Source organism: Globicephala melas, chromosome 10, assembly GCF_963455315.2.
Source record: "Globicephala melas chromosome 10, mGloMel1.2, whole genome shotgun sequence".
Lineage (NCBI taxonomy): Eukaryota > Metazoa > Chordata > Mammalia > Artiodactyla > Delphinidae > Globicephala > Globicephala melas.
The window spans coordinates 60,918,701-60,943,821 of record NC_083323.1 but is presented as its reverse complement, the minus strand read 5'-3'; the positions used below and the strand labels follow the sequence as shown (position 1 = coordinate 60,943,821).

General features: G+C 58.2%; 1 protein-coding gene across 6 annotated transcripts; it reads left to right on the top strand.

Annotated features, from left to right (window-relative positions):
- The first annotated feature begins 2,823 nt into the window (after positions 1-2,823).
- Positions 2,824-24,059, top strand: NR4A1 (nuclear receptor subfamily 4 group A member 1). 6 transcript variants are annotated; one of them, XM_060305573.1, is made up of 9 exons: positions 2,824-4,797; positions 6,858-7,031; positions 8,971-9,077; positions 18,897-19,759; positions 20,568-20,697; positions 21,005-21,156; positions 21,484-21,686; positions 21,773-21,951; positions 23,245-24,059. In XM_060305573.1, exons 4-9 carry the CDS (start codon positions 18,899-18,901, stop codon positions 23,499-23,501), a joined length of 1,782 nt encoding a protein of 593 aa, XP_060161556.1. In that variant the 5' UTR covers positions 2,824-4,797; positions 6,858-7,031; positions 8,971-9,077; positions 18,897-18,898; the 3' UTR covers positions 23,502-24,059. The 6 variants fall into 6 exon arrangements, with proteins under 6 accessions (XP_060161556.1, XP_060161555.1, XP_060161557.1 ...); XM_060305572.1 differs by lacking the exon at positions 2,824-4,797 and adding an exon at positions 9,335-9,441 and having other exon boundaries at positions 6,891-7,031; XM_060305574.1 differs by lacking the exons at positions 2,824-4,797; positions 6,858-7,031 and adding an exon at positions 7,276-8,484.
- The last annotated feature ends 1,062 nt before the right edge of the window (positions 24,060-25,121 follow it).

The following is a 25,121-nucleotide window of genomic DNA, read 5'->3' as shown; positions in this document are numbered from 1 at the left end:
TTTTTTTTTTTTTGCGGTACGCGGGCCTCTCACTGTTGTGGCCTCTCCCGTTGCGGAGCACAGGCTCAACGGCCATGGCTCACGGGCCCAGCCGCTCCGCGGCATGTGGGATCTTCCCGGACCGGGGCACGAACCCGTGTCCCCTGCATCGGCAGGCGGACGCTCAACCACTGCCCCACCAGGGAAGCCCCGGGTATGTCGTTATTCTTGTTTCAAATGAAGAAACTGAAGGCAAGAGAAGGTAACTTCCCTGAAGTCACCTAGCTGGTAATAGTTGGAACCAGTGTCAATCCCAGGCCTCTTGAGCCTATGTTACTTCCACCATCTCAGTCTGCCACCACGAGCCACAAAGGTGTGTGTGTTTTAGCATTACATATTTTAATATGTTTTTTATTTCATTATAAAACAGGAGAGTATATAATAAAGCCAAGTTGTGCTGAAGTATTTATAGAAGGGAGAGACCTCTGTGGGCTGGAAGCCTTCATGGAAAAACTGGTAACTGAGACGTTTAAAAAATTTTATCCTTCCTGTCCAAATAAATGTATTTCTCCTACACAGGCAAATATTTTTAAAATGTATTTCAAAAGTTAGATTTCTGGAAAAAGAAAAGGAGGAGGTGGGGGTAGTGGCTTCTTTAAAAAGCCCATTTGGAAGGAACTCCTGGGGTAGGAAGGAGAGGAGGGTGGTGAGGGAAGGAAAAAGCCAGACTCACAGCCTCCCCGCACCCCCGACCTTGCCGTTTTCTGAAGACTCCGTTTCTTTATCTCCATATTGGCCTAATATTTGACTCTGGGAAAGAAATATAAAGGTTCTGAGAAGGTGATTTTGAGACAAACCAGAGATTCTTGGGATCGTTCTCAAGAAGGAGAGAAAGGGGCTTCTGAGTTGCAGCAGGCGTTCAGGACAGGTCCGGGAAAGGATTTCTGGGGGTGGGCGGGGGTGGGGGGGTGGGGAGAGGAATGTGGCCCCTGGAATGAGGGCTGAGTGGAGGTAGGGGGCCTCTTTTGCAGAGTTTTGAATGCAGAAGAGATTCTTTGCTGCGTGGGGCCTGGCCTGGGCGCTGGGATTGATTAGCAGACTCGTAATTTAAGGTGGCTCCGAAAATGAGCAGCGGCTGATGGCTAGGGCCACAGAGCACAGGACTGGTCCTGCCTGACGGGCCTTCCCCAAGGGCCTTGCCTGCTGGGCAGCACGGGGGGAGACACTGTAACCCCAGCCCCACCCAGCCAGACCCCCGCCCCCCTGCTCCGGCCTTGGCTCGTCTTCCCCGAGCCAGCCCCTCCTGAGTGGGCTGCTGCTGGGGGAGAAGGATTTGTTTGCTCCGGACAAATACAGTTCTCCCATTTCCAAAGAGTGTTCCAGTCAGGTGGGAGAGGGAAACCTTCCAAGCACTCTCACTCCCAGGCAGGTTCTTACTGGGGAGAAGAATAGGATCAGAAGAGGGTGGGCCACTCAGCGCTTCCTGGCCACTGTGGTGTGCCTCTGTGTGTTTCTTTCACGAAGCACTCCTGTGTATTGGGGAAGTCAGGTTCCTAGAGGAAAACAAGGAGGAGAAAGTAACTGTGAGTAACTACTGTGTACGAGGCACCTCCACGGTTGTTCGATTCTCCTGACTCCTGATAACTGGAAAAGGGGGATAATATTATCATCCTCATTTCGGTTGATTGATTGGCTGCGCTGTGCGGCATGTGGGATCTTAGTTCCCTGACCAGGGATGAAACCCATGCCCCCTGTAGTGGAATCGCAGAGTCTTAACCCCTGGACACCAGGGAAGTTCATCATCCTCATTTTATAGGTAAGAAAACTGAGGCTCAGAGAGGTGAAGTGACTTGCCCTAGGTCACACAGTAGTATGGGAGCAGCTGCCTCTGGGAATGCTTCTCTCCAGGAGAAATTTCACCTTCCCAGAAGTCTTCTTTCTCTAAGCTGCCTTCTTGTGTGAACGCTGGACACCCGGTTGGCTGGGCTCCTTGCCCTTGTGGTGGCATGTAGGCCAAGTGATGCTGGTGGGGGTGTCCAGGGCTCAGAGGGCCCCGGTCCTGGTTTCTCAAAGCAGCCTAATTGCTGTGTGACTTTGGGCCGCTGCTGAGCCTCTCTGGGCCTCACTTTTTCCACCTCTTCCTCGGGGAAGCCCCCGGGTTAATTTATTTATAAGTCAGCTCCAGGTTCGCTGCCTGGGAAGATGTCAGCAAGGCCGCAGACGCCTCACCTGAGAAACAGCTCCCCCACCCAGGCCACAGGCGGGCGGATTATGTAACAGGGTGTGCGGCGAGGGTTGGGGAGGGGGGCCCGCGGGGCGGGGCCAGGCCCTTGCGGCTATTCCGGGCGCCGCTATTTTTAGCCCCATTGATGAGGCTGCGTCGGCCACGCAGCCGGGATTCCGGAGACGTCAATGGGCGCGCGTCACTGTCCCCGCCCGCCCGCCGGGGGAGGCAAGCCCGGGGCTGGGGCGGCGGTGCTGGCAGCTGCGGGGGCGGGGGGCGCGGTCGCGGCCGGAACTGGGGGCCGGGGGGGTCCCCGGGGGCGGGGGGCGCGGGGCCGCGGTGGCGCGGCTGCAGGAGCGCGAGGCGGCGGCGGCGGAACAGTGGGGCCCCCCGCGCGGCGTCCGCGATCCCAGGCCGCCCGGCCATGGGCGCTCCTACGCTGCCGAGCCGCTCCCCGCCGGCGGGGGCGCGACCCCGGAAGGCGGGGGCGGCGAGGCGAGCCAGGCGAGTCGGGCAAGGGGAGGGGGCCGGGGAGGGGGCTCCGGGGGCCCCGGGAAGGGTGCGGTCTGCGCGGGTGCGTGGCGGGGGTCAGGGCCGCGCCGGGGGTCCCGCTTGGAGACCGGGGGGCGTGGGGGCAGGGACTGGATTCCCGGCGGAACCGGCTACATCCGAGTCAGCCCCCGAGTGTGGCGGCCAGCGCTTTCTCGCCCCAGCCCGCCAAGGGTGGGGTTTGGCCCGCGAGGGGCGCTGGAAGTGGCCAGGCCAGAGGAATTCCTTCCATTTCCCCGCTGGCTTCCAGGAGTTAGGGAGCTCGGCTGCCAGGACGCCGAGCCGGGAGGGACCAGAGTTGCCCGGTGCAACCCCTTCGTGGGACTGAGCTGAGAAGCCGAGCCTGGAGATGGTCTCGTGGAGTCAGGAGCGGGCCTGGGATTAGAAGTGCTGCAGAGGTGGCATCTCCAGTGGTTTCCAGTGGAGTAATAATTTGGGTTGGGGGCTAGTATTAGGGGTGTGCTGGGAAAAGGAAGGCTGGGCAGAGGTAGGTGGATTGAGAATAGTTATGCCCAAAGTGTGCTGATGTAGTAGGAGGCTTCAGTGGTGACTTCAGGCTTGGCCCTAGACCCACACCAAGTGAATTGGTTGAAGACTTGAAAGGGAAGCCAGCCGACTCTTTGTAGTGACCTAGAGGTGAGAGGAATGACAATGACAAATGTATAGTACGGTAAAGCCAAGATTCCAAGCGATGGCAGCCAGGCAGAAGGATGGACCAAGTCTAGCAGGATGAATGAGACTGATTATGAATGTTGAGGCCTGTGCTGTAGTTAAGAAAATTAGCTGAGAGGTTCAACCCAGCAACTCAGGCCCTGGAGCTTCCCACTGGCTCTCTGGTGTTGGCTGTCAAATTGCTCTGTGCCCACTAAGCAGGTCCAAGGAGGGAAGGGGGTTGCCTGACCCTGGGCTCCCTGGTTGGGCTCCCTGGGTTCTAATCCTAGCTTTGTCACTTCCTAGCTGTGTGACCTTGGACAGGTTGCTTAACATTTCTGTGCCTTAGTTTCCTCCTTGTTAAAACGTTCATAATAAGAATAATGCTTTTCTCACAGTGTTGTGAGGCTAAAATGAGAACCTGAGTGTAAAGTGCTTAGTGATATATTTAGCACATGCTGTTCAACAAATATTAGCTGCTGTTGTTATTGTTGGTAATAGTAATATGCCCATTTCTGGGTGGGGACATTGGCCAAGGCAGAGTTTATGCCATCAGGAAGCCACCAGGGCTGCAGAGGGTCTGTCATTCATGTCCTGTTGCAAGGAGTTCAGATAAGGAAAGACTCAGTTGATAGGAGGGAGGAGAAGGAGGTTTCAGGTGGGTTCATGCGGGGCTGGGGGCTCCCGTGTCAGTCGTGACTCAGCATAGGAGGGAACCCTTGGAGTTTGGGTCTGCCCCCAAGTGGAGGGGACAGCTCCTTAGCCGCAGTGTTCTCCCTGCCTCCTTCCAGGTGACTGGCTGACCCTCCTCCTAAACCCTTCCTGATGCAGGCACGTCTGAGTCCCCCTCTCCCGCATCCCACAGATACTTAACTGAGCACCTATTAGTACTGAGCTCTGGTTTGGAGTCTGAACTCTGCAGCCATTGAGACAGACACGTAAACAAACGCACAGCATTAGTCCTATGGCGATGGTAAAAATAGGTTCATGTGGCGGGGTGGGAGTGGAGGTGAAATGGGAATGGAAACCTGATTGATGAGAAGGCGCTAGCCACACAGGTATCGCAGGCAGTGACTGTCCTGGCAGAAGGAACAGACAATGCAGAGGCTCTGCATGGGGCAAGAGAGCACGGGGCTGGAGCACAGCAGGGAAGGGGAGCTGGAGAGCAGGGGCTGGGGGCTGAAGTCTGGCCTGAGGTGCCCACTTCCTTTGGGGGGGAATCACTTTCTCCTCCTCCAAGCCCACTCAGCCCCTGGTTTGTCCTCGGCACAGGGCTGACTGGAACCAATGTTGATTCGTTCCTGCATCGTAACCTCCTGGGGCCCCGGGACCTTGATCTGCTGCTTCTTGGATCTCCCACTGTTTGAGGCTCACTGGCTCACAGTAGGCCCTCAGTAAATGCTTGTGGAATGACTGTTGAGGATGGGATTTGGATGGAGGGCAGGAGATGGGATCAGATGCCTGCTCTAAGATGCTGTGAATCACTTTCTGGGCACCAACTGGATCCCCGACTCTGACCCCTGTTCTCAGATACAGGGTCTTCCCGGGCACTCAGGTTGGGCCTGACTGTGGTAAGAGGTGTTTGGCCCTCCCTACCCTTTGTCCTCAGCTGTGGGCTGGAAGGGAGAAAAGGGAAGGTTGGTGGGGTCGGGGATGGGGGGAGGCTAGGGCATGACCGCAGACCGTTTCTGGGGTACGGGAAGATGACAGGGTCATTCTGGGAAGCAGGTGTAGGCTGTGGGCTGGCCCAGGTTTGCAGCCTGGTTTTGCCTTCTGTGTGGGGTTGGACTCCCTCTAGATGATCCAGACCGCCTTCCCCTTCTTCATGCCCTGCTCCCCATTATACCCACAGGGATATCGGGGTGCTAATAGCTCTGTAAGAGGAGAATCTGGGTACCATGGGCTAGAGGAACTCCCCTAAGCCTGTGGACCGTGGGACAGAGGTTAGGAGGGTGAAGGAGTCCATCACCTACCCTCTGGGACCCCTCCTCCTCACTTCCTCTACCTGGCACCGTGGAAGCATCTACTTCTCTTTTCCTACATCTCATCGGCCTGAAGGGCATCCTGATAACCAGGGAAGATCACGCCTTGTCTGGTCCTGCCCTCACCTTGGGGCCCAGGCAAGAGAGGAGAGGGCTGAGTAAGGGTAGGAGAAGGGAAGGAGAGGAGTGGGGTCTGCGTTGCCCTGGCTGAAGGCTTTGGCACCAGCAGGGTTGGGGGAGAGCTTGAAGAGGCTGAAGGGGTGGCACGCACAGGTGGCCCTAGAAGTAGAGGCCAGGTGCCCAGAAGTGGCTTGGAATAGGAACCAGGTCTGGGGTTAGCTTTTATGTGTCATCATTCAATTTCTCCTAATAATGATAGCACCTGTGTGTATCCAGCACTGTTTTAAGTCCTTTACACATATGAGCTCATTTTAAGCCCGCTGGTAACCGTATGGTTGTTAATTTTAGAGATGTCAATTACAGATTCTCTTCTTTTTTTTTTAGACTATTTATTTATTATTTATTTTTGGCTGCATTGGGTCTTCGTTGCTGCGTGCAGGCTTTCTCTAGTCGCAGCGAGCGGGGGCTACTCTTTGTTGCGGTGCACGGGCTGCTCATTGTGGTAGCTTCTCTTGTAGCAGAGCACGGGCTCTACACGCAGACTTCAGTAGTTGCAGCATGTGGGCTCAGTAGTTGTGGCTCGCAGGTTCTGGAGCACAGGCTCAGTAGTTGTGGCGCACGGGCTTAGTTGCTTCACGGTATGTGGGATCTTCCCGGGCCAGGGCTTGAACCCGTGTCCCCTGCATTAGCAGGCGGATTCTTAACCACTGCGCCACCAGGGAGGTCCCACAGATTCTCATTTTCACAGATGAGTAACAGAGAAGCTATGTAACTTGCCTAAGTTTACAAGTGATGGAGCCAGGATCTGAACCCAGGCCACAGGGCTGCAGCATCCATGCTCTTAACCCCTCCACCCCAAGCTGGACCTTCCAGCTTTGTGACTGGACTCCCTTCAGAGAGGATTTCCTGAGAGTCCCCATGGCTCAGATTAGAAGGCTGGGCTGCCTAGAGATGGGGGCATGGAGCCCTTGCTCTGCAGCCTCTGAAGCTTTGGGGGCCAAGTTGGAGCCCCTTAAAGGAGAGAGGGGTATTCTGCTCTGTCCTCACAATAGCTCCCTTTTCTCTGCCTACAACAGGCCCTTTTGTGCACATCAAGGAGCTGAAAGCTGGATTGAGGTACCCCCCTCCCCCCAGGAGTGGGGTGTGAGGCTGAGGAGCTGTGTCTCCAGGGCCCTGAGGTGCCCCAGACACTGTCGGCAGCTCCTGGCCACACCCCACGTTCCCAAGTGCTGTTTGCTTGCGGTGTGGGCCCCCAGCCTCTGACGCCCAGCTCACGGAGGTCCTTGGGCTGCTCATGGCCCGGGTCCTGCTTCTGTTCCCACTCCTGTGTTTTCTGGCTGTGCTGTCTCCAGGGAATGGTTCCGCTAGCTGGTTTCTCCTCTCTCGCGTGGACTCACCCTCTGCAGGCCTCCACTGTGGACAGAGGCCAGCCCCAGCCCCTCCCTGGTGTCGGCGCCTTCTGCCAGGCCCCGAAGGCCCGAGGGATGGTCGAGTGTTGTTCAAGGACTGTTGGTCCATCCAGAGGGGTGAGTGCCCTGCTGTTGCCCCTTGTACGCCCCTGGGGCCCCTGAGGTGGGTGTGGAGCTGCCTGAAGCGGATGTGGTTTGGGGGATGGAGGGGGAAGCCCTGCAGAGGTGGTGGGCGAGGTGCTGCTCAGCATGGGAGATCTGATTTCTTCAGTGGTGGGGGTAACGCGGGGGCAGGGAAGGGGGGAAGCCTGACTTTCTTAGCAGGACAGACTGGGGGGCTCTGGGCCTGGGTGTCATGGGGTTGTTGGGGATGACAGCTGCTCCCAGGGCAGCATGTGCCTCGTTCTGGGAAGCTGATGGGGTGGGGTTGTATAGCTCAAGGCCAGGCTGGGAGTATAGCGGGGCATACCTGGGGGATGGGAAGTTGCCTTGTTCCTAGGGTGTAGACACTGTACCAGGGGAGTGCGTGAAGGGAAACTTGGACCACCCCTTGCCTCCCTGAAAGGGTGATGACTTCCCCCTTCTGCGGTGGGCCTGTAGGTCCTGTGGGGTCTGGTATGGGGCGGGTGGCTCTATGAATGGGGAGGATCTCGCTGACCAAGGGCAGGGACAGACCCTTCACTATTCATCCAACATCCCTGAGAGGGAAAGTCTCAGACTTGTGGCCATGGCCAGAGAAATCCGTGGCCGTCTAGCTCCCCTCCTCTTCTTATGGATGAAGAAACTGAGTTAGAGAGGGGACAAGGCACTTTTCAAGGTCCTACACTGAGGACGTGTAGACCCGAGCTCAGAATCCAGGTCTTCTGGGCAAGCCCAGTGGCCCGGTCAGCTGGTGGAGGACATACCTTCCTTGCCTGAAGATGCCTCCGGAGAAGACACAAGCTGATCTGTGGGTGAGGGGCGGAGTGTGGGAATGGGGTTTCCACCAGGCCTTTGCTTGGGGACTTGAGGTACTGGGGCGGGGTCAAGGGTACATAGTCCTGGTCACCGTGTTTACCTGAGAGAGCTGGAGTTCAGCTTGGCGCCCTGGACAGGGACCCTCTTATTCCCTTCTTCCTTGCCCAGAAACGAGGGTCATCTCTGAGCAACACCCCCTTCGGGCCTTGAGAGATCCCCAGATGAAGCAGGAGCTGGCTCAGTATCCCACCCTGGACCCCCAAACTCTGTTGCCTCTTGTGGAGTTGGTGTTCGAGGTGCAGAGAGTCCCAGAGAGGTGGCTGGGATGGGGAGGATGGGCTGCCCAGCCCTCCAAGCCTGGAGGGAAGGAGGGAAAGCCCTGGGAAGCAGGGCCTCCTGTTCCGGGGGCTGCGCTGGGTATGCACCTGGCCTCTTGCTGGCAGCAGGCACTGTGCCACCAACCTCGGGCTGGGGCAGGGAGAGGAATTACTGTAAGTGGAAGAGGCAGGTGTCCCTGGTCAGCTGGACATCTGGACTCGGGAAGCACGTGAGTGAAGATGACAGCAGCGGCCGGGTGTCTTTCCCTCCGCTCAGCCCCCACCTCTGCCCTCAGGTCAGACGCGGCCTGCTGAGTGCCTAGCCTTCCCTTTGGGTACCCAGTGGCTCCTGGGGCCAGAATTCCTTGCGGTCAGTCCATTGTCTGGGTGAGGGTGGTGATTGGGTGGAATTCCCATGCCAGAGGTGCTGGCAAGGCCACCATGAGTGCTGCCAGCGGGGGCTCCACGAGTGCTACAGCTGCTGGTCCTGTGACGTGGGCACCTGTCTGCCAGGCCCGGGCACGGGCCCAGGGTCACGCTCATGCCAGGGCTCCCGTCAGCTGACTATTTTAGGCTCTTGCTGACCTGGGCCAAAGTCAGGCCTCAGCCAGAGGGCCCTGAGGCAGCTCCCCCTGCCCCCAGAGGCCAGCTCCGGTTTCAGCTATATAAACAGAGGAGGACATGCTGGCTTGGAGGCCGCTCCGTGTCCTGAGTCCGCTCAGCTGGTGCACAGCCTCGGTCGGCAGGACGGGCTGACTGGGCGGTCACGTCTCTTCCCGCAGGGCTTCCTGAGGCCACCGGGAAGAGTCCCCAACCAATCCCGGGATTCTCCCTTGGTGCAGTTGTCCAGGCCCTCAGAGAATCAAAGCAGATCGCGTGGAGGAAGCTGGTGAGTCTTAGGAATGGGGAAACCGAGGCACAGGGGCTGGGCTGTGTGCATCTTTTTCCATTGTGACCGTCCTCACTGTGGTTTCTTTGGCCTCCAGAGGGGGAGGGGCGGAGGAGGAAGCAGGGGTGGCCGACCCTCCCGAGGAATGAGGGTAAAGGCTTTTTGGCACTTGGATGACGGGAGTTGGACTTGGATCCCTTTGTGGTTGAGAACCAGGCGACGAGGAAATAGGTGATGCTGCCTGTCTCCTTCTTCAGAGATTTGCAACAGGGTCTTCCATCCTCCTGTCCTGTTGACCCGGCCTGGACAACACTGGTGTGCTCAGTCTGGGGACGGATGCTGGAGTGAGCTGGGTGTCAGTCAGGTACCTCAGCACTTGTCCTTGAGTAGGGTCCCTGGCCCCCCAGCTGGTTGGGACTTGGGGTCTGAACTTGTGGATTGACGTCTCTGATCCCGCCCTCGGCCCCTGCCCCGCCCTACTTGCCTGGCTTCCCGCCTGGTTTGGTGCCTGAGAAGCTGGACTGGAGCTAGGCTTGGCAAGTCCGCCAACCGGCTTGCCACAAGCACGCTCCCCGGGAGCCGGGCCAGGGGCTTGGGCCGGCATGGAATAAGCGGAGCTCCTTACGTGGGAGGCTGTGTGCTCTCCTTCTCGGTTCTTGAAAAAAAAATTTTTCCCTTTCTGAACGTGAGTCTTTAAACGAATCCAGAGCCTGTGACTAAAAATACTTCAACAATAGGAAAATGCATCAGTCTTTCCGGCTGGGCCTCGTTATCAGAGGGTTTTTATTTTGGAATTTGAAATTTTGCCCAGGGAGGCTGGGTGGAGACCTTGGGCAGGCACAGGAGAATTTGGTGGATTGTTGATGTTGTGCGAGGTGGTGGGAGAACCCCCTAGGGTCGGGGAGAGAAGAGCTGGCCAGGAGCTGAGCAGACTGAGGGGCATGGAAGGAGATTTTTTTTTTTTTTTGGCTGTGTTGGGTCTCCGTTGCTGTGCACGGGCTTTTCTCTAGTTGCGGCGAGCGGGGGCCACTTTTGTTTGCAGTGTACGGGCTTCTCATTGCCGTGGCTTCTCTTGTTGCGGGCTCTAGGCACACGGGCTTCAGTAGTTGTGGCCCGTGGGCTTGGTAGTTGTGGCTTACAGGCTCTCGAGCGCAGGCTCAGTAGTTGTGGCGCACGGGCTTAGTTGCTCCGCAGCATGTGGGATCTTCCCGGAGCAGGGCTCGAACCCGTGTCCCCTGCACTGGCAGGCGATTCTTAACCACTGCGCCACCAGGGAAGCCAATGGAAGGAGATTTGAGGAGGCTACAAATGAGGCGTGGGTCGACTCTTCCCAGAGGACCTCCATGATCTTGTCTATGTTTTCCAGCTCTGTCTGGAGGTTCTTCCTGAAGTCTGATCTTGTTGCTTTATGTTGTGTGTGGATTCCTTCTGGCCTGATAGCGGGCTGGGGGTTGAGACGTCACTGGACTGGAAATGACCTCTGTGGAGAGAGGTCTGACCTGCTCAAGTAACCAGCTCTCTTCGGGGTATCGGTTGGGCACTTGCTGTGCGCAGTCCGGAATTTCCCTGGTGCTGGGTACACTCTCATTTCCTTTCGCGCAGCCCTGGAGAGGGAGAGGTGGGGATGGGGGTACTATTTATCTCTGGGTCTTGAAGAAGGAGGGTGCTGGCTCCCCATCGAGCTGACGGCGCTGGTGTCTCCTTTCTGTGCCTCCCTCAGGATCCTGCTGCGGGTCCCTAGAGCCCCAGCCCCCAGACAGTGCTCCCATTTCACTGTGAGCCTCCCCCTTCCGTTAGTGACTTGAATTCTAATAGCACCGGGACTAGTGATGTTGTCAGCATTGGGCAGATGAGGAAACGGTCCCGAAGAGGGCAAGGGACTGGCCCCGGGTCACACACCAGGCTTGCTGGCTCCAGGTCAAAGATGCCTCTGAGAGTTCCTTTATCTTTTGCCTCTGCTGGGGCTGGGGTGAGAAGTGGAGGGTGGCGGCTGACCTGCCCGTGTCCTTGGGAACCTGTTTTCCCGGGAGGTCGTGGCAGGGCCTGGACAAGGGCCAGAAGATCAGACCTGGGCCTGCCCCTACATCCCCAGTTCCCAGAGCTGTCCGTGGAAGCCCCCTGGAGCAGTAGGCAGAGCTTCCCTGCCCACGGCACAAATCCCCCTGCCTGCTGCCAGGGCAGGAAGAGGAAGTGGCTGGGTCAGGCCTGGAGATAGGTCCCGGGGCTAAGGTGGGGAAGCTGGGGTGGGGGGTGGGGGGGAGGAGGCAAAGCTCACTCCCTCTGCCTACCCTGTGGGAAGGGTGTGGAGGCCCATGGGTGAGGATGGTCTTGGCAAAAGTAGGGCAAGTTCCTGCCCTTTGCTCAGCAGGGGCAGGGGCCAGCCTGAGGTGGGCGGGGCAGCGTGGGAAAGGGGCTGTGCAGTTCCACTTCCTCCGTCTCCTATTTACCCACCGTCTTGGCTGGGGGACGATGGTGTACTTTGGCTGCCCATTTGCGGCCTGCCCTGGGCTACTTACTGTTGAGGATGCATGAAGGGGCCTCCTGCCAAGGTGGGAGAGACAGGGCCTTGCCCTCCCGTTCACACACTGGTTGTCGGGGGAGGGATGGCCTGAGCACGAGAGTCCCCGAGCCCCACAAGATTTGACTAGCAGGGGCCAGGCCCGAGCTGAGTGATTCAGAAAACATGCTGCGAGAGGACCCCTTTCTGATGTCAGATGCTGCAGCCTCTCCTAACCGTAGCTGTGCTCTTGAGTATGTGTCGATAGAACGAATAACGTAATGAGAAACAGCCACTGTTTCTCTGTGATTTCAGTAAACTCCAGCAGCATCTGCCTCCATTTGAATAAATATGTCTCTTCCATTTAGGTGTGGCTATTTTTGTAAATAAACTTTTCTTTCTGAAAGTATAACATACATACAGAAAAGCATGCAAATCACAGACGTGAAATCTTCAGAGCATAGAGTGTGATTACTTTTCCATACTGAGCACACCCAGGTGACCACCGTTCAGACTAGGAACTGGGACGCTTCCAGCCCCCCCAGAGACGCCCTCGTAGGCACTGCTGTTTCCAGCTTATAGGCCGTGTGCGTACCAGCTCTGTGGTGCACTTGTGAGACTCGAGGCTTGTGGGGCCAGAAGCCAGAGCTCTGGAGTTCAGAGTTGAGGGCAGTGGGTCTAGCACAGAACTGGGAGTTCGGGGAGTCTGATTCCTGGCCGCTAAGCCTCCTCCTCATTTATAAAATGTAGGTGGTAATTCCAAACGTAGACGGTTAGGGAGAGGGTTAAGTGGAAGAATCCACGTGACGTGCCCTAAGCCGAGGGTCTGACCCTTCACTGGTGTCCCTCACTCCCCCACCCCCAAACCCTCCAGTGAGAAGGTACTTATTATTAAGAGTTAGGCTGGTCCAGGAGGGTGTTATGAGCTGAAGTCTTAGAGGATGAGTAGGGTTAGAATAGAAGGAAGAGGAACAATGTGCCCAATGGGTGGTGGGAAGGTTTAGCCCAAGGTCTTTATGTTGGGGCAGCGGGGATCCTGGGGGTGGTGAGGGTAGATTGGTGGGCTGTGCTGTGCTGTGCGAGCCTGACCTCGGGCAGCTGTCTCGTCTCCAGCACAGCATCCTTCCCTGCCCTTCCTGTGTTATCACGGCCCTGCTTTACCTTCTGGTCCTCACCTCTAGTTTCGGATACCTCTGCCATCATTACCTGTCTCTTTCCAACCCTTACCTACCCCACAATGAGCTGTTCACTCTGACCTTGCTCCTAAAGGTTGGGCTTAGTGGGGTCCCTTGGAGTCTCCGTCCAGTCTTCGACCAGCTTATGCTCCAGGTCTGCCAACGTCTGCATCAGTTATGCCTTTTCAAGAGTTCCACCTTGGCCAGATTCCACCTCAGAGCCCCAGGCCACCCTCCCTGGAGGGCATCTGGCCAGCAGGGATGAAGCCTGAGGTCCCCAAGCCCCTCTCGCCTCTCCCCTCTCTGTCTTAGGCTAGGTGCTCCCCGGGTGTGTTCCTATAGAGGGACTGCCTTTTTCTCCTTATTTACTTATTTTCAGAGTGTAGTGTGTTCCAAGCCCCCAGCATCCCCCACCTCCACAAGCATGGCCAGGTGGTCGCTGCTGCTGTCTCTTCCACCCTCTGCCTTTGGGGCAGCAAGACTGCAACCTCCAAATCTGCCATCTCCCACGGAGATGGGGCCTGGGCTGCAGGCACAAATCTGGAGGCTGGATGCTGAGACGCGGAGATTTAGGCTGGGGACCTGGACAGCTCCTCACCACACTTGAGTTCCCTGGGGCTCCTGGGTGGGCCTCCCCATGGGAAAGGTAGGGGATGGTCTGTGTTGCTCTTTACAGATGGAAAGTGGTGGGGAAAAAAGGGGGTGCTAGGGCTCAAGGCTAGGTCAGCTTTCAAAGAGCCATTAAGGCTGCCGCTAATATACTTTTTCTTGTCTCTTTTTTTCTTTTGCTGATGAGTTTTGGAGGGAAGAACACTGACCTGGGAAGAACATTGGCCTGGCTAATCATCTTTTGCTAACATATTAGAATTGTTTTTATTTTCTGAGGAAGGCCCTGCTGGGCGGGGGTGCGGGGGGCTAGGTGGGGAAACCAGCCCGTGACCCAGCTGGGTTAGTTTCACCAGCCCGGACTTGTTCGTGCTTCTGAGCAAGGTGCAGCTCTTCTGGGAGCCCTTGGGTCCTAATCTGCAAAATGGGAAGACATGAATTATATTAGTGGTTTCAAAGCAGTTTTAAGCTGTGGAATCCTTTTTATCCAAGTAATATCTTCTGCAAAAGCCCAAGACAAAGAAAAACAAAACTTTGGCTAAACATCATCCTGCCCACACTTCATCTGCACGCAGGTGGCCGTTGAAGCGTCTTTGGAAGGTGTTTTAGCAAAGGCCAGAGCTCTCTGAAGACTGGTCCATGTTGAGACTGTGGGCTGCAGTGCGGGAGCTATGCTAGGCTCTGACCGGATCACCGAATGATGCTGGTGTTACATGAAGACTGCTCCATCCGTGGTGGACAGTAGGGTTTGGGAAGAGGAGGCAGGCTGGTGAAGGGGCAGTTTCTTAATGGGTGCGGGCAAGAAGAAGGGAGAAGGGGAGGTCGTTGGCCTCTATCAGCTGGTCTGCTGCCTTCAGGCACCAGTGAGGCGTGGGCTCTGGCTGGCAATTAGGAACGGAGGATCCAAGAGAAGTTCCAAAATAGAATTTCAGGAAAGAGTGAAAAGTAGCATGTGGGGCATCAGGAGCAGAGATGGGTGGCAGGCGGGGAGTGCAGAGACGGCAAGCTCTGTCTGGAACGGGTGACATTTGAGGTGCTGGTGGGACCTTTGAGTGGACAGAAGTGGGGGCTGGAGAGCAGGGTGTGGGAAACCTGAGACGGAGGTGAGAGTGGAAGTGAGGAGCAGGAAGTGCCTCAAGGGTAGAGGAAAGTGCTGTTGGGTGACCAGGGGAGGCCAGAGTGGGGTCCGTGGGCGCAAGCTCAGTGTGGAGAGGGGAGAGGGGGAGGGGTGTGGGGAGGGGCTCTCTTCTTCTAAATAGTAGCCTTTTCTTCCTTCCTCTCCCACCTAGCAGGCGAGGGCTCCCGGGAAGGCTGCAGGTGGGAACTCCTCGATCATGGACAGCGGAGGGTGTGAAGGGATCCCCTAGAGATGTAGTCAGGTTCCACCCCAGTGTGCCACCGCCTTGCTCTGTGGCCTTGAGCAAGTGCTATTATTTTGCTGCGCCTGTTTATTTATAAAGTGGGGAAGAGTCGGCACAGATTCGAGAAGATTTCTCAGGCTCCACCCGGTTCTGAAATTCTGTAATTTCCCCAACTAGAGTGCTTTCACCCTGTCAGGGACTGGGGAGGGCAGTGGTGAGAAATCAACTTCAGCCGTGAAGCACAGCCAGTTGGCCTGTCTTGGGCTTGGCGAATCCTTGTCCTCCGGAAGGTACTTTGCATGAGAAATTGGGGGGAGGGAATGAGAGAGAGAGAGAGAGAGGGGGGGGGGGGGGGTGTGTGTGTGTGTGTGTGTGTGTGTGTGTGTGTGTGTGTGTGTGTGTGTGTGTGTGTGTGTGTGTGTGTGTGTGTGTGTGTGTGTGTGTGTGTGTGTGTGTGTGTGTGTGTGTGTGTGTGTGTGTGTGTGTGTGTGTGTGTGTGTGTGTGTGTGTGTGTGTGTGTGTGTGTGTGTCAGCCCGAGACCCCGCTGGGGAAGAAGGGTCAAGTGCAGTGGCAGCGCCTTGGGCTGAGGTGGGGGGCGCAGGTTCCCCGGGGTGAGTCTCTGAGTTGCCCGCCCCAGCCCTGGGCCTTCCCCGTGCCCGCTGGAAGGGCTGGGGAGGGTGCAAAAGCGGAGCCGGGCGCGTTCGTGGCTCCCGGGAGCCGCCGGAGGGTGAGGAGCTCCTCGTCCGGGGAAGCCCCGCAGCCACGGCGCTAGAGCACCCTTTTCTTGGGCTCTGACCCTCGGGCTGCTTATTTCGGCTCCAGGGGCCCCGGGCCGGTGCTGGGTCGGGCCGGTGCTGGGTCCTGCCGGAGGAGCCTCGCGAATCCGCGAGCTGCTATTTTTAGCTGGCGCAGAGGGCGAGAGGGGACTATTTATAGATCAAACAATCCGCGCTCCCTGCGTCAATGGAACCCCGCGTGCGTCACGCGCGCAGACATTCCAGGCCCCCCCTCTCGCCCCGCCTCCTCGGGCTCCCCGTCCCCGTGCCTACCCCTGGCCGCCTCCCGCCGGAACCGCGCCGCCCCCCGCGCCCTTGTATGGCCAGAGCTCGCCTGGCCGCGTGCGTCAGTGGCGCCCCCGCCCCTCCCCGTGCGTCACGGAGCGCTTAAGAGCAGGGTCCGGCGCGGCCGGGAGTCCCAGTGGTGGAGGCTGCGAAAGTTGGGGGAGTGTGCAGGACCGCGGGAGCGCACGCGGGACCGGGCTGCGACTTGGGGCGCCGGTCCTGGGCACGGGGAGCAGGAGCCAGCCGGGTAGGTGACCCCCGGGAAGCGTGCATCTCCACAGAGCTCTGTTTTGGGTTGGGGGGCTTGCTGCATGAAGGAGATGGGTGTTCGCGCGGGCAGAAAGGGTGTTTTAGGGTCAGCATGAAGGAGGGCGGGAGTAGGATGCAGTTGTGGCGTTGGGGGTTAGCGGTTGGAACGGGATGAGGACTCAGATCGGACTGGAGTTTACTGAGTGCTGTGTGTGTGTGTGTGTGTGTGTGTGTGTGTGTGTGTGTGTGTGTGTGTGTGTGTGTGTGTGTGTGTGTGTGTGTGTGGCGCGGGGGGGGGCCGTGTCTGTGCAAGGTGGAAGCCACAGAGGGTTAGGTTGGTGCCGGCAGTGGGGACCTGTTCAGTAGGAGACTGGCTAGAGTTCAGTCTCCCAGGGTCCTTTAGTGGGCACCGGGCGCCTGGGACTTAGTTGCTGGTTGGGGTCTCAGTACAGTGTGCGTGGGGGAGAAGGTGCACAGAGCTTGGGCTGCTGGGATGTATCTGACTCCTACCAGGATTGAATTTCCAAAAGGGTCTCCTTCTTCCCAGCTTGTCAGCTCGCACCCCAGCCGTTAGTTGTTTTCTTAACACTTTAGAGGCTGTGGCTTAGTTTGTGGTGACCCGCAGCTGCAAGTTTCTCCCTGGATTATCTAGGAGAGGTCTAGATTGTTGAGGTCAGCATTGGCTGAACTGTGCAGGGGGTGCTGCTGTGTGTTGGAATAGAGGCGTCTTCTCACCGGCAGGAGCAGGGTCTCTGGAAGCGTAGGGAAGATTGTTTTTACTGTAGCTTGGATCTGCGTCTGTCTGTGTGTGTGAGAGAGGGAGAGGGAGGGAGAGAGGGAGGGAGCGTGGTGGAAAGCGTCATCCTTTGGGATCCTTGGTAGGCAGTTGCTAATGTTGCGTTCTGTGGTGTGGTACCACCTAGAGGATACCAGCCCTGCCCCACTCCCGCCTTGGTCTATGTTGGATCACACAGGTAGGGTGCAGCCTGAGGCTTGTTCAGCACGACAGGTGCAAACCACAGTGTTGCCAGGACCCGCCTGAAGCTGGATTCTCCCTGCTCCCTCCTTCAACCCCGCCTCTTCCTTCTCCCTGTGCTTCCGCCAAAGGCTACATGTAGGTCCATATCTTGTGTCATTAAGTACCTGCATGAAGGCAGGAGTGGGGGTAGTTTGGTGGGGATTGATCCGGATGTGGGACGTCCACGTGGAGAAACGGGATTTGAATAAGGCTGGAACGCCCAGCCCAACCCTGTGTAGCTGCTGCGTCTTTTCCTCCATCCAAACCCATCCCTGCCCAGGCTGTCGTAGCGCAGGCAGACGTGGCCACCCTTACCTCTTGCAGGTGCTCAGTGCCTCTGGACGGGTGCCACTGGGTGGGTGGGGCCAGAGTTTCTGGGGGCTCTGTTGTCTGGGTTGGTTGTGGGAGTGTCAGGTCAGGGGTGGAGCTGCCCTGTCCGGGGCCCAAGGAGGTGGGAGAAAGGCTAGAACCAGAGGACTCCCTGGGCTCTTGGCCAGGAGGTGATGCCAACCTTGGCCCCTCCTGCTGTCCCCCTTGACTATGGCGCTCTGCTTCAGCTTGCTTTCTGACCCAGCCTCCCTCCCTGACTGATGAGGCCAGGGTCACGGAGACCGCCAAGCCAGGAGGCGGGATGGGGAACTGTCCCGGAGCCTCCCCTGCGTTAGTTTTTGACTTGTCTGCGAACTTAGGGATCCCCCCGAATGATGCTCCGTCTGCTCCTTCAGGCTCCTCAGGTTTGGGGCAGGGTGTAAGCACCTTTGCCTGAGCTCCTGGTTTCTTCAGGGCACAGAACTCTTTAGCGGAGGGACCCGGGCTTCCGGCACTCACCAGCAGGCTCCTCCTCTTCCCTGCACAGCCATCTCCAGCCTCCTGGACTCTTGAGTGTTCTCATAAAAATAACAGGGGGAGACGCTTTGGGGGTAGCAGAGGAATTCCTCTTCAGGACTTCTCCTGGAAGTCCAGGGGCTGCTGTCTCCCTCACGCTCCCCCTTCCAGCACGCGGCCATTAAAGGTCTGGAGCCAGGTTACCTGATCCCCTGGGGAGCTGGGGACTGGGTAAGGAGGCCGGGCTCCCTTTCTCTTTGCTTCTGGGAGCGTCCCAGGCAGCGTAGAGTGGGTGCCTGTCCCCAGATGGCAGGACTGGGGTGCGCGTGGGATCTGCAGCCTTTGCTCAGTACGTAGGGTGGGGACGGGTGGGGGTGGGGGTGGAGGTGGAGGGGCACAGGCTCACTGCTGCTTAGGCTGCTTTCGTAGGCAGCTGGGCCTTTACTCCCAGCTCCTTTTCCATCTGCAGGATGTCCTTCAGCCCAGGCACTGGCACTGTGTGGGGAGGAGGAGAGGGGGTTTGGGAGAGGCTGGGCCATGCCTGGGAATATTCCCAGAAGTGCCAGGTTGGAGGAACGACATATCTGCTCCCGGGACTGGGCTCAGGCCTTGCCTGGCTGCCTCTCCCACCCACCCTTCTCCCAGCCCCCACCCATGCCTTACCCAGTAAGGGAGGGGCAGGGGGCTGGAGGAACACAGCTTTCCCCTGTTCCAGCAGAGAAATGCTGGCTAGATGCCTTCCCTAGGGTTCCCAGGCTGCCTGGGGTGTGGCTGGCCTTCCGACTTGAGCCCACTCTTGCTGGGCCATTGCCCAGGGGCTTTGTGACATGGAGGTCGAGACGGTGCTCTGGCTGGGGGCCAGGATTCCTGGGTTCTGTGGTGGGCTGTGGCCCTAACGCCTCGTGTCCCCTGTCTGGCTGGGACTCCTGCCACCTGGCAACTCAGGGGCCTATACTTAGAGGTCAGGCCTCAGGCTTCTCTCACTGACTCCCCACCTCCCCACCCTTTGGTCTCTTCCTTCTCCAGAGATGCCCTGTATCCAAGCCCAGTATGGGACACCAGCATCAAGCCCGGGACCCCGTGACCCCCTGACCCCCGAGCTCAGCAAGCCCACCATGGACCTGGCCAGCCCTGAGGCGGCCCCCGCTGTCCCCACGGCCTTGCCCAGCTTCAGCACCTTCATGGACGGCTACACGGGGGAGTTTGACACCTTCCTGTACCAGCTGCCGGGAACAGCCCAGCCGTGCTCCTCGGCCTCCTCCTCGGCCTCCTCCACGTCTTCATCGTCAGCCACCTCCCCTGCCTCCGCTTCATTCAAGTTCGAGGACTTCCAGGTGTTCGGCTGCTACCCCGGCACCCTGAGTGGCCCTCTCGACGAGACCCTGTCCTCCAGCGGCTCCGACTACTATGGCAGCCCCTGCTCAGCCCCGTCACCGTCCACGCCCAGCTTCCAGCCACCACAGCTCTCTCCCTGGGACGGCTCCTTCGGCCCCTTCTCGCCCAGCCAGACTTACGAAGGCATGCGGGCATGGACAGAGCAGCTGCCCAAGGCTTCTGGGCACCCCCAGCCGCTGACCTTCTTTTCCTTCAGCCCTCCCCCCGGCCCCAGTCCCAGCCTGGCCCAGAGCCCCCTGAGGCTGTTCCCCTCGCAGGCTGCCCACCAGCTGGGGGAGGGAGAGAGCTATTCCATGCCGACAGCGTTCCCAGGCCTGGTGCCCGCGTCTTCACACCTCGATGGCTTGGGGATGGTGGATGCGCCCGTGACCCCAGCCAAAGCCCGGAGTGGGGCTCCGAGTGCAAGCGAGGGCCGCTGTGCCGTGTGTGGGGACAACGCCTCTTGCCAGCATTACGGTGTCCGCACCTGCGAGGGCTGCAAGGGCTTCTTCAAGGTACTGGGCTGCCCGGGGGGTAGCTTTTTATGACAGGTGGGACAGGCTGCTCTCTCACCCCAGCAGGGTCTGTGGTGACTTCCCTTGGGTTCTCCTCCCAACAAGTTCTGCTCTTTAAGCAGAGGGCAGGCCTGCCAGGTGGGCTACTGTCCTGGGAGCAGGGAGCTGGGACCTTTTCATGCTGGGACTGGGGCTGTAGAGTTATGGTGGGAGGGGTGAGAGCTGGGCAGAGGGTGCGGGCTGCAGGGGTACCCACGAGGGGAAGTTCAGTGGCCAGCCTCTAGCTTTCCTCTGCCTGGCCTCCCCCCACTCAAGGTCCTGGTGGGAAGGGGGGCCCCAGGCACTCGTGTTCCTGGCGCGAGATGAAAGGATCTGAGAAGAGGGCTTGGTGCTTGAGGGCTGGGGGTGGACTTGGGAACAGGCTGTGTGTTTGTCCCAGTGCTGGGTGCCTGCTTCGCTTCCCGTCCCCACCCCCAGCCCCTCCTCAGCCCTCTCGTGTCTGCCCCAGGGAAGGGGCAGGCGGACGCAGGCACGTTAAGAAGTACCAGCTGCTGGGGAGCCCCGAGCCCCTAATCTTGTGTCCTGAGGGTGAGGCCGAACCCTCCCCCAGTGTCCCCAAGACTTTTCTCTTCCTTCCCCCACCCATCCATCTCTCCCTCCCCTGCCACCCAAATGTTAGAAAAATAGCTGTGAACAGAGAGCGCTTTTGTCTGCGATGGCAGTAGGATCTGGTCGCTTCCCTCCCCTGGGCTCCCCCCATCCCCACGCTCTGACAGCGTGTTCCGTGTTGCCCCCCCCCCCCCGCCAGCGCACAGTGCAGAAAAATGCCAAGTACATCTGCCTGGCTAACAAGGACTGCCCTGTGGACAAGAGACGGCGAAACCGCTGCCAGTTCTGTCGCTTCCAGAAGTGCCTGGCTGTGGGCATGGTGAAGGAAGGTGGGTGGCTGGCACAGGCCCAGTGGGACAGCGGCGGGCCTGAGTGGGGTGGGGCCGGCAGAGTCCCCCAGACATTTGTTCTGGTGGGCCGCAGGGCAGGGCATGCCTGGGCCCTACTTCCTCCCCGACCTCTGGTCCACCTGCCTGCCTTGTGGTGGGGGAGGTCCCTGCAGAGTCCCCTGGGTCTCGGGGGCTCTAGGTCCTTGCACTTGGGGTTGCTGCCCGGCACTGCTGGGCACAGCTTGGGCTGAGAGGCCCTTCCCTGGCTCCCTTCCTCCCTTGCTCACCCTTGCCCATTTCTCTGCAGTTGTCCGGACAGACAGCCTGAAGGGGCGGCGGGGGCGGCTCCCTTCAAAGCCCAAGCAACCCCCGGATGCCTCCCCTGCGAATCTCCTCACCTCCCTGGTCCGGGCACACCTGGACTCGGGGCCCAGCACTTCCAAACTGGACTACTCCAAGGTGAGGCCCCGCCTACCCCACGTTCAGCGCTTTCCTGCACATTAGAAAAGCCCCAGTTCCACAAATTGAAAAGAGAGGAGGCCCCTCCAGGCTGACCAGATGGGAAAATGTACCCCTTTGGGCAGGGGTCAATTAGAAAAACGTGCTCCTTCCAGCAGCTGTGGCCCTGGGTTAATATGTGAGAGTTGGCAAGCAAGTGTGGGCGGAATCTCAGCTCCACTCTCACCCCCGGGATCTGACATCCGAGGGAGGGCGCGTCATGGCTGTACGTGGCGGCCTTGGTGCGGGGCTTTCCCTGGGGTCTGACCCGGCCAGGCCGCTTCCTAGTTCCAGGAGCTGGTGCTGCCCCACTTCGGGAAGGAGGATGCCGGGGACGTGCAGCAGTTCTACGACCTGCTTTCGGGTTCCCTGGAGGTTATCCGCAAGTGGGCTGAGAAGATCCCCGGCTTTGCCGAGCTGTCCCCCGGGGACCAGGACCTGCTGCTGGAGTCGGCCTTCCTGGAGCTCTTCATCCTCCGCCTGGCCTACCGGTGAGCTTCCGGCTGTCTGCTCACCCCTCACCCTGCCGCCCTGCCCTCCAGCCCCTCTGACTCGTGTCTGCATCCCTGCCCACCAGGTCTAAGCCGGCTGAGGGGAAGCTCATCTTCTGCTCGGGCCTGGTGCTGCACCGGCTGCAGTGTGCCCGCGGCTTCGGGGACTGGATCGACAGCATCCTGGCCTTCTCTCGCTCCCTGCACAGCTTGGTCATCGACGTCCCTGCTTTTGCCTGCCTCTCTGCGCTCGTCCTTATCACAGGTGGGTGGCTAGTTCCACAGACCTGGGGAGATGGGGAGGGCCTGAGGGCCTGGCCCTGGATGGGCGGGCACCTGGCGCTTCCTGGGCCCCCACCTTGTGGAGCGAGGGTGATTAGATGCAGAGAGGGGTAAGCATGGCTCAGGGCAACACAGCTGGCAGGTGGCAGAGCCAGGCTTCAGGCCCAGCTGTGGCTGACTGCAAACCAAGCCAGCCTGTGAGTTATCCCAGAGGACCACAGATCCTGATCGTGTAGGTGTCATGTGTGGCCTAAAGTTTGGGTTTGTTTTTAAAATCTTAATCGTGTTGCACACAGGAAGTTTTTACAAACGGAGCATGTGCACATAAACAGCACCTAGATCAAGAAACAGACATGAGCTTCCCTGGTGGCGCAGTGGTTGAGAGTCCGCCTGCCGAGGCAGGGGACGCGGGTTCGTGCCCCGGGCCGGGAGGATCCCACGTGCCGCGGAGCGGCTGGGCCCGTGAGCCATGGCCGCTGAGCCTGCGCGTCCGGAGCCTGTGCTCCGCAACGGGAGAGGCCACAACAGTGAGAAGCGCGTGTATTGAAAAAAAAAAAAGAAAAGAAACAGACATGACCGGGACACCAGAACCCCTCCTGTGCCCCCTTCCTGTCATCAGCCCCCAAAGGTGGCTGCCACCCCGACTGCTAATAGCACAGATTAGCTGTGCTTGTTGCGTACTTTATGTAAATATAATTGCGCAGGATGGAGTTTTTGGCATTAAATGCGGAGGTTTTCGGGTCTCTTTATTTTTTAAAGCACCAGAATCTGCCCCACCTCTTTTTCACTTAATTTTTTTAACTGAAATTTCACAAAGCTACATAGGGCAAAAAACTGTAGGACAGAATCGGAGGCACTCTGGGCTGCAGAGAGAGTGTGGTGGATTTTGAGGCCTGCTTTCCCTGGAGGTGGCCTCTGAAACCCTGCTGCTCAAACCCAGGGTTTCTCACAAACAGTCTGGGGGGAAAAAAACCAGAAACCAAAAGCAACACTGGCCTCGTCAGAAAACCTGCGTAGGGTTTTATTTCCTTTTTGCGACCTTAGGCAAGTCATTTAACCTCTCTGGGCCTCACTGTGTCACTTGGAAGATGAGGATAATGAACGTTGCTGCCTTGCTAGGCTTCTGCTGGGGCTCAGAAGCAGGCTCCTGTGCTTTTGCACAGTGCAGAGGGCTGTGGGGCCTGGTCACTGGCGGCCGTTCCAGAGACCTGGGAGAGGCCGGGGAGAGGGGCGTCTGCTCCTCAGCTGTGCAGCTAATCCTGCACCTTCCCCGCAGACCGGCACGGGCTGCAGGAGCCTTGCAGGGTAGAGGAGCTGCAGAACCGCATCGCCAGCTGCCTGAAGGAGCACGTCTCGGCCGAGGCAGGCGAGCCTCAGCCCGCCAGCTGCCTGTCCCGCCTGCTGGGCAAGCTGCCCGAGCTGCGGACCCTGTGCACCCAGGGCCTGCAGCGCATCTTCTACCTCAAGCTGGAGGACTTGGTGCCCCCTCCGCCCATCGTCGAGAAGATCTTTATGGACACGCTGCCCTTCTGACCCCAGCCCAGGAACACGCGTGCACTCCGTGTGCACGCTCACACGCCACCCCACGTGCCTTTAGCCCACGGCCCACGGACCCCTGGAGCACCACCCCTCAGCCTGGGCCTGAGCTGCAGACTGGCCGCCCCTCCCCGCCACCTGCTCTGGGAGGTCGGCAGGGAGTTCATGCCCTGGGGGAGGGGGATGCGTTCACAGGGGTGACCCTTACTATTTGTCTTACCCCCCAGCCCAGCCCCGGTCTTTATGTTTTTGTAAGATAAAACCGTTTTTAACACACATACCGCCATGCTGTAAATAAGCCAAATGCTGCTGTAAATACAGGAAGGAAGAGGTTGAGGTGGGAGTGGGCTTTGGGAGGGAGGGACGGGCCCCCACCAGCCTCCTCCTACTTGCTCTCTTCCCTCCCTCCTTCCATGTGTACATAGACTCACTCTAGGAGGAAGACAAGTGACAGATTCTGACATTTATATTTGTGTATTTTCCTGGATTTATAGTACGTGTCTTTTCTGATTAATATATTTAATATATTGAATAAAAAATAGACGTGTAGCTGAAGCTAGGATCCTGTCTCTCTCTGACACCCTCCCCCCCTACCACCCATCCCCCAAATGGCATGAGAGGCAGGGGTGGCACCCATAAATCTTGGATGTTACCAAGCTGAGCTTACTGGCCTCAGTTTACTCATTTGTAAAAGGTGGAAATAATCGCAGCTGCTTCATGGGGTTGTTATGCAAAGCACCGAGACTAGTTTCCGACACGGAGAAAGCTTCTGGGAAGCAGGCCTGGCTCGTGGATGGGGCCTGCGCCTGGAGGCTGATTCATCCAGGGATAAGAGCACCGGCTTTGGCTGTAAGTTCCTAACCTGGGGTGATGGCCTCTGATTCGGCTTCCACATCTGTAACACAAGGAGGAGGGCATTCCCCACCTCACCTGGCTGCTGGGATTGCGAGGGTGTGGGTGTGGTGCTCACCATAGGGCTGGGTACAAGGCAGCTCAGGATGGTGATAGCAGCTATCATTACTCAGTAGAAGTTTTCTTCCCATCGCCATTTTCAATATTTCTCCCCACGCGTCTAGCACCCTCTTGGCAAGGAAACTGTTCTGAGGTCCCTACCTGTGCCCAAATACCCCCACGTAGGTTCTCCATCCCCCAAGCCCATCAGATGCTTAGCTGGCTTAAAATGTAAATTCCTAGGGACTTCCCTGGTGGCGCAGGGGTTAAGAATCCGCCTGCCAATGCAGGGGACACGGGTTTGATCCCTAGTCGGGGAAGATCCCACATGCCGCGGAGCAACTAAGCCCGTGTGCCACAACTACTGAGCCCGCGTGCCACAACTACTGAGCCCGCGTGCCACAACTACTGAAGCCCGCGCGCCTAGAGCCTGTGCTCCGCAACAAGAGAAGCCACCGCAATAAGAAGCCCGCACACTGCGACGAAGAGTAGCCCCCACTTGCCGCAACTAGAGAAAGCCTGCGCACAGCAACAAAGACCCAACACAGCCAAAAATAAATAAAATTGATTCTTTAAAAAAAAACAAAAACAAATTCCTAGGCTCTACCCCAAAGACTCGGATTTGACGGGGTGGGGCTCCTGGAGCTCTACTTTTGCCCAGCACCC